The sequence below is a fragment of the Chrysochloris asiatica genome, unplaced genomic scaffold (assembly GCF_000296735.1).
Source record: "Chrysochloris asiatica unplaced genomic scaffold, ChrAsi1.0 scaffold00041, whole genome shotgun sequence".
Taxonomy (NCBI): Eukaryota; Metazoa; Chordata; class Mammalia; order Afrosoricida; family Chrysochloridae; genus Chrysochloris; species Chrysochloris asiatica.
Window position 1 is genome coordinate 11,320,942 of NW_006408559.1, and position 13,472 is coordinate 11,334,413.

Sequence of the window (13,472 nt, forward strand, 5' to 3'; positions counted from 1 at the left end):
CCCCAACGTAATGGATCAGCCAGGTGGCATCATTGATGGACTCAAGTGTGGCAGCGGTAGTGAGGTTGGCCTAGGATCAGACATTGTTTCGTTCTGCTGTGCATGGGGTCGCTATGAGTCGGTTCCAACTCGATGACACCTGACAACAACAACAACAACAACCGGCATGTCATCCCTAGTCAACCTATCACCTACCTCCACTAATCTCAACCCCGCCCCCCTCTTCAACCAGTATAAAAATCCTTCCCCCGGAAATACCTCCCTCTCTTTCATTCCGACCTCCAGTAAAGCCTTCCACGTGGGTGTTTGTGTTCTGGCTCATTCCATCTCATACCCATGAGGCATCCTTGTACGCTGACACTCATGGATCCATCAGGAGTCAGAGTCAACTCAACGACAGATGGTTGACAATGACCGATAGCCACGATTCCATGGTCACAAAGGGGACAGACCCCAGGAGGGAAAACACTTCCTTCCAACAGGTTGAAGGTGGTGATATCCCTGCTTCACTGTGATTCATTGCAGCCTGTATACCAGAACTGTAGGAGAGGCCCTAGCCACGTCCTGACACCCAACACTCAGAGAGCTGGCTGTGTCTCCTGCTTACAGCCACCAGACCCCACCTGTACCCCGGTCTGCCAAGCTTCTGTCAAGGTGTTCACCACCAATCTGCCAACTGCAGGGCTGGTGTGTGGGACTAGCATCAAGGTTAAGTCTAAGGTTGTCAGATCCAACGAGCTTCCTGCTGCCAGCACGGCACACACAGATGGACAGGAAGTTCCAGCCACACAGGTGGAAACTGAGTCTCCCATCCCCCAGACGTACACAGATCAACTAGCTCGTCTACAAGCCAACACTGCCACCAGATCTGAGAGAGATGGAGCAGGTGGCCTGTGGCCACATCTGAGGTCCTTGTCCTTTTAGAAACAGCAGAAAGCTCAGCTTCTTTTCAAACAGGGAGCAGCTGTTTACTCTTCTGATCTTCTTGTAGAACCCCTCTCCCCCATCCCCACCCAAGCTCACTCCAAAATCCTTTACAGCAGCGGTGGGACCAGCAGAAAGATGTGGTCTCAGAGATGTTTCCAGAATGCATTCCCAGCCATACCACCATGACCTGGTGAAAATGAGATGTCAGACACAGCAGCAAAGTAGTAGGGGAAGAGGTACGAATCTCTGTGTTGGATTAGAATCACCCCAACCAACCAAAGACCTTGTCAATAACAAAGTCAAACCCTACCGATGAGAACATGGAATTTGATTATAGTGAAATAGAAACAGATAAAGAACAGAGGAGGTTGGGTATTAAGGTGTTCATTAACTTAATCCTCTGCAGCCCTGACAGATGCCCTGGTGGCAGCGTGGGTTAAGCATTGTGCTGGCAACCGCAAGGTCAGCTGTTGAAACCCACCAGCCACTCTGTGGGAGAAAGTCAGTCTGCTTCTGTGAAACTTTACAGTCTTGGAAAACCTATGGGTACTTCTACACCATCCTGCAGGGTCACTGTGAGTCAGTACCAACTCAGCTCAGTGGGTTTGGGTTTCACTTGGGTTAGAGTCCTCATGACACAATGATTAAGCACTCATCTGCTAACAGAAAGGTCAACAGCTGGAACCCACCTGCTGCTCCACAGGAGACAGATATGGGGTTGGGTTCTATAAAGATAACAGAACCCTATGGGGCAGTTCTAGTCCATAATATGGGGATGATATGAGTTAGAACCCCATCACCCCCAATTCTGAGTTGGTAGGTCTCATCATCACTTTACAAAGGAGCCTGAGACTTGAGGGGGGTCAAGGAGAGCTTGAGCCAGAGTCATGCACCTGTCTGTCTCCAATCCATGTGACTCCCGGCTCCCCACTCCCTGCCCCCACGTCACATGGACTCCCTCATACAATCCACTGCGTTACTCCATGAAGTTATGTTTGTTCAGTAGAGGAACCAATGGTGCCAGGCAGCACTTACAAGCACTTTAGAACTATAGTCAAATGGCACAGGTGGGATGGACCATTTTCAGCCAAGGTTTACCCACAAGGGAAAGGTGGAAGCAAAACACAGGAACACAACAATAACAAAAGGGAAACAGCACCCATTCACCTGCCCACAAAAAGAAGGTGACATAGCACATTTAAAAATAGAGAGGATATATTCAGAGTCGGTGTTCTCAAGTCTGACAGCTGCTTCTTTCCCCGCACAGCCTACGCTCTTCACTCTCCTACCCATCTACCTCCTGTCTTCAGATTCCGACACCTACCTGCCTGTCTGCTCTTTATCCCGCAAGCCACCTACCTACCTCTCCACCTCAAGACTCAACACTGTTTTAAACTCAACTCTGTTTCCATGGAATGCCAGGACAATCAGATCTGTCTTGGAAGGGAGGATGGGGAGACTTCAGCTCCTATAGCTGCCCCTGGAGAAGGAAATCATGCTAGTTCAGAACGTCGGTGGATTAGAGGAAGACCACTCCAGTGGCTGCAACAATGGGTCAGACATGGAAGCAACTGTGAGGATGACACAGGACAAACAAGACACGGGCCAACTAAGAGTCAACACCTAATAAAAACCGTTTCCCCATCCCAAGTTTTTTTGTTTTGTTTTTCTTTAACTTCCATGTTTTTAATTGTGGCAAAATACATATGACATAAAAAAATGTTAAACTATTTCTACGTGTAAAATTAGGTGACATTCATTGCTTTGTCCAACTATCACTAGCATGTACTTCCTAAACGTTTTAGAAGCTCTGTACCCATTGAGCAATGACTCCCCGTTTCCTCTTTCACGCCGCCCCTGCCCCAGATACCCTTGAGCCCACTTACTGTCTCAATGAATTTGTCTATTCTAGATACTTCCTATCAGTAAGGTCCTGCTGTGGCGCTGAGCGTTAGGCGCTGGATTGCAAAGTCAGTTTAAATCACATGATTGGTCAGCTCACTTGAAAACTCTATACAGGGTCATTTTGAGTCGGAACCGACTCATCAGCTAACAACAACTGCATTAACAACAACAGCAAGGTCATATAAGTAAGTGTCTTTGTATCTGGTTTATTTCCTTCAGTACTGAATTTTCAAAAGCTCATCCAAGCTGTAGTAGGACTTCAGGTCTCTTTACTGCTGGAAGGACGGCATTGTGCTCATTCATTCATCTGCTGATGGGCACTCGGGTGGTTTCCCTGCACCTGTATGTGTGTCTGTCTGGTCCTGCGTAAGTATGGGGATCACGCTGGCTGCAATGGCTCACACTGGAGCATAGCTCCCACCTGCCAGGTGGAGGACCAGCCCACCTGGCTCGGTCCTGATCAGTGGATCACTCTCTTTCGACAGCACAGTTTCATCTGAAGAGTTCCCCCAAAATATCCACCCCCAACCCCACCTACTTGAGATTCTGATTTAACAGGTCCAGGTGGGAGACCAACCATTTTTCGCAACTGTGATTAAATGAAAAATCAAGCTTTATAAGTGACAAGTCCTGGTGTGGCGCAGTAGGAGTCACACTGGACTACAAGGTTGGCAGTTCAAATCCACTAAATGTTCCTTGGAAACTCTATACAAGGTTGCTATGAGTTGGAACCGACTCAGCAGCACTAAACAACATAATAAGGCAAAGACCAAACTCTCTGCAGTCAAATTAATTCCAACTCAGACAGACCCTACAGGACAGAGTGGAACTGCCTCAAAGGGTTTCCAAGGCTGTAAATCTCTGTGGAAGCAGACTGCCTCATCTTTCTCCCTCAGACCTGCTGGGGGATTCGAACTGCCAACCTTTTGTTTAGCAGCCGAGCACTTAATCATTGCACCACTAGGATCCTTCGATGACTGTCTTACTCGTCGGAATGTAAGAAACACTGAGGGAAATCTAATAATCACAATGTGTTAAACTGGGACCGTGACAAACAAAACAAAGATGAAACAATATATCCAAAGCTCACTCGGTAAATGGGATCATAGATATTCAAACTCGAGGCTGCGTCTTTGCTTGACTCCTGGTGACCCTGCGGATGCCAGAGGAGGACTGTGCTCCGTGGGGCCTTCACTGGCTGGTTTTTCAGAAGTAGATCACCAGGAAGCCTTTTGAGCTGCCTCTGCGTGAGCTTAAACCTCCAACCATTCGGTTAGCAGCTGAGGGCTTAACCACTGGCACCACAAACCCAGGGCATCTGATGCAAAGTCCATTCCCTTCCATGGTGTTTTCCCAGAAGCAGGTATGAGTGACCCAGTTGCAGGCTGTCAGTGGGGAGCAATGCCATTTGCAAGGTTTAGCGACCATGTTCAAGGAACTTCAAAAAGTTGGCAGAAAAACTGACTAGAAAGACAATGGAGTTTTCCCACAAACCTGTGAAGCCCCCTCTTGTACATCCATTCACATGTTTGTTATGAGAAGTACTATGTGGCTGCCTCCAAAAGAGCGCCAGGAAAAGATCAAAGGGAAAAAGTGCAGGATGAGACAGACCCCAGAGCCAATGGCAGTGCGTCATTTGGCACCAGGACCAATCAAAACAGTTCAGATGGATGATTCATGCAGATGAGTTGGAACTTCTTTTCTCCTTCTTTCTTATTTTTCCATTTCATACAATTTGATATCTCAAGACCAGTGTTTATGCAATTAGCAAAGACCCTAATGTTAATTCATTATTTGAGTCTATAAACAGCTGAGTTCCTCATAGACTTAGCTAATTTAATCAAATTCCATGTAATTACACTTTAATTAAAAATACATATTCATAAAGTGGAACTCTTGATATTTAAATCAATTGAATTTACAAGAAAATTGTAAGAAATGCAGACACGTTAGTACGGGCTCAAGTTGGAGAGAGAATTAAAAGTCATTTCACCCTATGCTTTTCTTCGGCCTTCAAGGTAGCCAAGGTCCAAGGGGATGAGTTCTTCTACCAACCTCATCCAGATAGGTTGTGGAACTGCGTGGTGGCGCTGCGATTCAATCCAAGTCTCCGATGTCAAATCAGAAGCCTGTTCAGCTAAGCCTTTCTCTAACTATTCCTTTAACTGTTCTCAACTTCACTCAAATCCTGCTATGAAAATTCTCCTACCTGGTGTGGCGCTGTAGGGTAAGCACTAGACTGATAACTGCAAGGTTAGCAATTCAAACCCACCAATCACTCCTTGGAAACCCTGTTCAGGGTAGCTATGAGTCAGAACTGACTGGACGACACCTTAACAACAAAATCTGTAAATTGACTAACAGTCCATAGAGAGGAAACGTCTCATCAAATGCTTTGGAGTCTGTTGGCTTCCACAGGCTTAGGCAGAATCTCCATTTCTCCCTTATTAGGTATTAAAAGAAATATTAGCGTATGTATGTACACCATCCACTGGGCTCACTGCTATCCTGTACAGGGTTTCCAAAGCAGAAAGTCTCATTTTTCTCTCACAAAAAAAAATACATTCATTTGCAATTTCAAGGGCTAACACTTTGCCCTAAATATTCCTTTCCCATAGTGAATAAGCATAATGAAACAGGAAAGTGCATTACCATGTAAGTTATGATGCCCATTTACACACGCAAACAGGAGTGAGTCTGTTCTCTCTTTGTTGTTGCCATAGATTAAATTGTGCCCCCACATGTCTATGTCAGTTTGGCCAAGACATGATTCTCAAAGGTCTGACAGTTATGTAATGATATCACATTTGGCAGTTATGCAATGATGTAACCATCTCCCATGATGCAATCTGATGTAACCAGCTAACCAATGGTAAGAGGAATAGGGGGGGTCTGTGACAACCTTACTCAGGCCACAGCTCAGATCCAATGTCAGGGGGTGTCCCTAAGGTGTGGCCTACATCCCCCTTTATCTTACAAGAGATCAAAGGGAGCAGAGAAAAAGGAAGTAATTACCACCAAGAAAGTGGGTGTGAGAAGCATCTTTGGACCCGGAGTTCCTGCGCTGAGAACCTCTGAGACCCAGGAGAAGATTGATATCAAGACCCATGGAGATCTCCAAGGCACCGAGCCCAGAGATGCTGAATGTCTCCTTCCCCAGAGGTGAGCCTGCTCCCTGCCTTAGACTTCTTGCTTCTTACACTGTGATAGAATAATGCCCTGTTGGTTAAAGCCTCCCACTTGGGCATTTGTGGTACTAGAGCACCAGAGAACTAAGACAGGAAATAGTCCAGGTGTTTCATCAGTTTCTTTTTAGACAGATCGTTTTAAACTCCACACCGGCTGTAAGTTCAAGGAGTCAACGTGAAAGGTGGAGTTTCTCCACAACTTACTGCTTGGTCCCTGTGTTCTTCCTACAGAACATACAGAGAATTATAACACTTACAGCAGATGTTTCCGTATATGGACAGTTTTGCAAGGCAAAGAACGTATCAATTCACCTGACTTTTTGTTATACAGTTTCTAGAAATTCACCCTCCAAAACTTGGTCTCACCTATACCCACCACCACCATCGGTTCTTCTAACCACCAGCCCCTCCTTCACCCACACAGAGCCCTCCCCCTACACATAGCCATCCCCCTGGCAAGCAGACCTTCCCTCCCTCCCTCATGTTCTGTCTCTCCCCACCTCCAACACACACACACTGGATACGTGCTGCCATAAAGAAACACACAGAGCTGCGTAATATTACTATTCAAGTTAGGATTACTTCAAATGCATCCAATGATTATTTGAAATGCTTCAATTAGATCATCAATCAATTCCAATGAATTCAAACACTTGAATTAGCATTAATGGAAAGAATGTGACTATGAGGTAACATTAAGACCCCTTACAGTCATCAAAACTGACCCTGAAAGCCTTGCTAAGGCAATAATCTCTCTGTGTAAAACCTTGGAAACACCTAACACCTCAGGGGATAGGTTCTCTTTAACCTCTAGGGACCCTCTGCCTGCAGACCCCGTGCGCCCCCCCCCCCCCGCCCGGGGAAGATGGCGCCCAAGGCACTCACTGCGAAGCGGACTTGGCAGTTCTCCTGGCCCAGGTAGCACAGGTCTCCCGAGACGTTGGTCTCCAGCCACAGGTGCTCTCCATTTACGGCGCTCTCCTGGAAGGCAAAGATCCAGCTCACTTCAGCTTTCTCACCCAGGGCGATGGGGACAGATCCAAAGTAGGTTTCAGAGTCAAGAAAACCAAGGAACCCAAAGAGTTTGCGCCCATTATCATTAAAATGCTCCTGGAGTTGGGCCTACCAAAATTCTGTTGTGGTTGTCATTGTTATTGGACCCTCTAGTCAATTCCAACTCATGGCAACCCCACTTGGAACTAACTGCCTCAGACAGCCCCTTAGACTGCAGACCTGACAGGAGCAGATCGCCAGGTATTTCTTTGTGCAGAGTTACTGGTGGGTTCGAACGACTGACCCTTCAGTTAGCAGCTGAGTGATTGAATGCTGTGCCACCAGGGGTCCTTCACCTAAATTCTAGAAACCAAAAACAGGTATCTGGAAAATGAGGAACTATAACCAACACAGACATTAATTAGGCTGCAGATGGTGGTGTTGTGATGTGCTGTCGAGTCGGTTCTGACTCATAGCCAACCTGCATGGGGTTTCCAAGAACTGCTGGTGGGTTTGAACTATAGACCTGGAAGTTAGCAGTCCAGTGTTTATCCTACAGCTCCATACCAGGAGTCCTTAGGCTTCTAGTAATTTCTAACACCTCACTGTCATGCAGTCAGTTCTGACCCAAAATGACCCCTATGGAGGGTTTCCAAGGCTGTAAATCTTAACTGGAGCAGAAAAACCTCACCTTTCTCCCAAGAATTGGCTGATGGATTTGAACTGTGGACCTTTCAGTTAGCAGCCCAACTCATAACCCACTGCACCACAAGAGCTCTTTTGTTATTATTATTACAGATATTAGATTTATGTTGTTGTTGTTGATACATGCTTCAAGTCAGTTCCGACTCATAGCAACCCTGTAAAGGCGCAACTGGTAGCTTTGAACTGCCGACCTTATGGTTCGCAGTCCAGTGCTGATCCTACAGTGCCACAGCAGGGTTATAGTAATTTTAGGCTTATGGTACTTTTGAATATATGAAATAAATGAGGGAAGGAGGAAAAAAAAAACTCTAACTGGTTCCATGTAAACTTTTATTCATCAAGGCCTTAGAGCATAAATTCCATATGTAACAGAATTTTTGTTAAAATTCACCTTTACTTAGCAGAGGATCTAATGGATAGATGCTCTAAGTAATGACTGTTTGAAAGCACATTTATGTCAGTCATAGGTAATTTGTGCTTCTAAGGACAGAAGATCTTAAAACTTAATTTCAGTCACCATGGATGCAACAAATCACATATTTCTACTAAACCAGGCACTTTACTAATTCAGTAGGGCCTTTGCTCAATTAATTCTTAATCGTTCAAATTGGATAATTTTACTGCTTCTAAAAATATCATGTGTGTCTGCGGCAAATAGAACTGCCATGATGTATGACATGTGGAACAGCAATTCTATTGTCCAAAAATGTTCAGTGTTCGATCTGGGGGCGGGAGAGGCACTTTTTTTTGAACAGCAGAAAGATAGAACTCCAAATCTTTCTTATGGGATTTAATACTTTAGAAACATGATAGGCTTATAGATTAATTGTACATTTTGCTCATGTGTTTAAGAAGGGCTCTGAATTATGAGGAAGAGAAGGTCAGTGGTTCAAATCCACCAGTCGTTCCTCAGAAATCTTACACAGGGTCTCTGAGACAGAACTGACAGGACGGCACTTAACAATAACAACCATACAGAGTCCTAGTATAGTGTTGTAGAATAAGTACTGGACTGAGAACCACAAGGTCAGTAGTTCAAACCCACCAGCTACTCATTGGAAACCCTACAAAGGGTCACTATGGACTCCTGGTGTGGCGCTATAGGTTTGCAAACCACAAGGTCAGTGGTTCCAACCCACCAGCTGCTTCTCAGAAACCCTGTAAATGGTTGCTATGAGTCAGAACTGACTTGACAGCACTTAACAACAACAAACAACCATAAATAAACAAAACTAAGTCTGCAGGTCTTTATTCCATTCATTGTAAGTACATGGATGCATCTATATTTCCCCATGAGGCAGAACTTCAGTGAGGAGTTCTATAGAATATGTCTTAGAGGTTCTCTTATATATTGTTGTTGTTGTTAAGTACATCAAGTTGGCTCCCACTCACAGTGACGCTGTACAGGGTTTCCGAGGCTATACATCTTTGTAGGAACTGAATGCCTCCTCTTAATATGCATCACCTTTAATATGCCCTGTTCCAGAAGTGTTCATACAAAGGCATTGTGGTGTCATTATAGTCAAGTTGATTCCAACTTATAGTGACCCTGAGTGTGCAGAACAGAGCTGCTCCTTAGGGTGTACAGAGCTGTGGTCTTTTGGAAGCAGAGCACCAGGCCTTTATTCCAAGGTGTTTCTGAGTGGGTTTGAACCACTGATGTATCCATTAGTAGTCCAGTGTTTTACCATTTTTCCTGCCCAGGGCAAATAGCCCTTTCTATACAATAGCCTTCTGGATTAAAAAGCAGTTCAGAGAAGCAAACACCTGCTCCAAATGATGTTTGATAGAAAAAATACCAAGCCTCATCTCTTTAGGAGTCCTGGTGCCACAGTGGTAAAGCACTCAGCTGCTAACTAAACAAACTGCAGGTTCAAGCCCACAAGCTGCTCCATGAGAAAAAGACATGGTGGTCAGTTTCCAGAATAATTTGCAGCCTTGGAAACTCATGGGGCAGAATTGGCTTGATGCCAATGGGTCTGGTTTGGTTTGATGCTATCCACCTTTTAAAATAAATAGGTTACATGGATTGGTGGCAAGATAGCAAACAAGGAACTAGCACTACATGGAGCCTTATCACAAAGAGAAGGAAACTAAATGAAACAGATGCAGATGATAGGTCAGAATCCCTGAGCTTGAGGTATAGACGGGATAGAGAAGTGAATTGAACTCTTACTAGGCGAGAGACCTGATGAAAAAGGAGACAGGCTGGTGGTCTGTGCTGACAATCGGCTGCAGCTTAGTCACCGTAAGCTTTTGTGAGCGACTTCAGAGACAAAACAGCATGTGGGGGATTGTAGAAACATACCAGGGGCTGGCAGAGGCCCCTTGTTCCTCACACTCCTCTGGTAACCAGAGGCACGGCTGCCCCCCAACCCCTGCATACACCCCCAGTGGTGGGAGCCTCACTGGGGTGAGTGTTGCAGTTGTGAGCCCCGTTTAAAGGGAGTGTGAAGCTATCTGCACCTGGATTCAGGTGAGCCCTGCCACAAACCTGCAGAGCCAGCTCTGACCAGCTCTGGACTAGCTCTAAGGAGGGGAAGCAGCTGAACAGACAGTGGGGAGAGAGGATGAAGGAGACAGGTAGTCTGTGATCGTGAACTTTCACAGGCAGCTCTGGGGGCAAGAGGGCAGTAAGTGGCACAGAGGTATACTGCTTATTGGTGCAGAGAAAGGTGCACTCTTTTCTTGTAGCCCACATTACCCTAGGGGTCAGAGGTGTGACCGTCCTCCAGCCATATACAGTCCCAGCACACCTCCTGTTCTCCAGGTAGTCAGAGCCACATCAAAGGGACTGGGGAGCAAGCAGCACCAACCTGGAATCAGGTGTGGTCTGCTCCAGACCTGGAGAGTTGGTTCTGGCCAGCCCAGGACTAGCAGGACCTCTTACCCTTAGCTACCCTCTGGGATGGAAAAATCCTAATCAACCAACTGCTTTGGGGTCTGCACAAACTACTTCTGAATTGAGTGTCCACAGCAGACACACCTAGTTCCTACAGGAACTCCACCTAGGGCCAAGTACCATTGTCTCATCATTTGCCCACCTACCACGTGAGGTCATTGGCAGGCAAGAGGCCCCAGAATTTTCTCCTCTCTAGGTCTGGCATCAGTCCTGGGTTTTTCCTTTCATTGTTTTTGTTTGTTTTATTCTTTCTTCCCCTTCTTCCTCTTATTGCCTGCCCTTTGTTTTCTCTTTTATATCTTCACTTACATTTTTTCTTCTGTTTTTCTGCTTTTCTTTCCCAACTGCCACTGCTTTTTTCTTTTTTTCTCTTTGATTTTTTTACTACTTTCTGATTTCTTGCCCTTTACTCTTTCTACTACCTAATTGTGCTTTGTTATTTTTCTTTCTTTTTATTTTCTCTCTTTCATGGTATTTGATTTTTTTTTTTAATTTTTTCTACTTTTCTCTTTTTAGTTTTTGTATTCTTTTTCTGTTTTTGACTTTTGTTTCCTTACTTTTTTGTGTTCTGTGTTTGTCTGTTTGTTTTCCTTCATTCTTGTGTGTGTGTTTCCTCTACCTGCCTGATGCAACAGTGGCAGCAAACATACCTATACAACCCATCCACAGCCACATCCTTTACAACCTCACCCACTGGGCAAGAGCCAATACCAGCTGCTATACACTGGATCAACAACAAACAACATCAGCCAAAGCCATTCCATACTAAGCTGAATGAATACAGAACAGTGAATGGTACACGAGTTTCCATCCACTAATCACATCCACCAGAGGGCAGTTGGTGAGAGTCTATGAATGCAACAATCTACAATCATCAGTTTAATCCAAATACAATAAAGCCACATTGTCTTGGAAGCAGAAGACTATTTCTGTTCACACAGAGAAACAAGACAGAGTGGGTCAAACAAGTGACCAAGAGGCAGAGTTAGAAAACATTTTTGAGGGGAAAAAAAGGCACTGAAACTTCCTGAAGAAGAATTCAAGAGAATTATATTTAGGTATCTCCAAATGATCAACAGAAATGTCAAAAAAAAAGGAAAACACTACAGGAACAAACAAAATAAATAAAGGACTGCAGACAATACAAAACCTGAAAACAGAAACCAGAAGAGTAATGCTAACATTTCTCTTAGTGGACAATACACCGAAAAAAGAAAGGAGGAGATTTTAATAAAAAGAAGTCTGAATTAAATCTCTCAATAGTGATAAGCTAGAAGAACCACCAGAAAAAATAATTAACAAATCCAAAGAAAGGCTAAGATTCATGTGGGGCACCATGAAGAGGAATAACTTATGGGTGATCAGAATTCCAGAACAAAAGGAGACAAAGAAAAGCACAGAAAAGGTAGTCTAAGAGCTGATGGAATAAAACTTCCCTAACATCATGAAAGAAGAGAAAATAAGCATTCAAGAAGCTGAATGAACCTCAAACAGGATAGACCTGAAAAGAAATTCACTGACATATCATAATCAAACTATTCAAGATCAAAGACAAGGAATTCTAAAAGCAGCTCAGGAAAAATAAAAAGATACCTACAAAGGAGAGCCAATAAGATTAAGCTTTGATCTCTCAGCAGAAACCATGCATGCAGGTAAGAAGGCCATAAGGAAACATATATAAAACCATGCCAACCAAGAATCACACACCCAGCAAAACTGTCCCTCAAATGTGACGGCAAAATTAGAACATTTCCAGATAATCAGAAATTAAAGGAATTTGTAATAACCAGACCAACTTTACAAAAAATGCTAAAAAGAGTCCTTTGTACTGAGTACCCAAAACATTAGACTACAAACCGAGATTAATTTACACAACAACAACACCCAGAATTCAATCCAGGTATACAAGTATCCAAAGTAAAATAAACCCACAAGGCTGACATTAGAGAACCAGAGGTGTCAAAACATAATGAAGACAACTACAAAGCAAAAAGAGAGCCAAGTGTAGTTACAAAACATCCAAATAGTGAGGAAGTCAATCAGATTTCAAGATAAAACGGACTATTTTAAACTGGAAAAAAATTGATAAATTTTACAGTGTAACCTCAAAGAAAATTAACGTACCTTCACATGCTTGGTAAAGTAGAAGGGAAGCAGAAAAACAGGAAGACCTCCCCCCCAATGAGATGACAATTGGCACAGTGGCAGCAGCAATGGGCTCAAATGGAGTAACAATTGTAAGTCATGTGAGAGACAAAGTTTTGCCACCCTGGCTTCAAAGGAGCTTTCCAGTGAACTTCTTCCAACACAGATTTGTTTGTTCTGCTGGCAGCTCATGCTACTTTTAATATTCTCCTCCAACACCATAATTCAAAAGATTCAATTCTTCTACAGTCTTCCTTAATCATTGTCTAACTTTCACATGCATATAAGGCTTGAAATATCACATAGGTACCCTAGTTGACATTCCTCCTCTGCTGTGCCTCTCTGACACCTGTCCTCTACAGAGCCAAAGTAATCCACATGCTTGGAAGACATTCACTTATCAAAGTGTGGCAAAAAGAGAGACCCCTTGTATGATCAGCATCATTATGTTTGATGTTCTAGTTGTATTTGCTGAGTATTCACAATACTCCATGTCAAACAAAACTTTCATGAATGAATATTTTGATGTTGTTTGGTGTAAGTGATAAAAGAAAATGGTGGAAGGAAAGAAAGGACAAAACGAGTGGAAGGAGAAAGAGTCATGAAAAGTTTTAAGTAAATCACGTTTTGAGGAACTGGCTCTTTTTCTTTCTTTTTTTTTTTTTGCACCTGTTTTTGTTACTAGGTTCCGCTGGGTTGGTTCCTAC

At 44.0% G+C, this 13,472-nt stretch overlaps 1 protein-coding gene across 1 annotated transcript in view; it reads right to left on the reverse strand.

The window, feature by feature from the left end:
* DGKI (diacylglycerol kinase, iota) overlaps positions 1-13,472 on the reverse strand; it is a 323,066-nt gene that overhangs the window by 299,465 nt on the left and 10,129 nt on the right. The window contains exon 3 of the mRNA XM_006861237.1: positions 6,906-7,001. Within this exon, the coding sequence (XP_006861299.1) occupies positions 6,906-7,001 (96 nt within the window). The remainder of the gene's footprint in view (positions 1-6,905; positions 7,002-13,472) is intronic.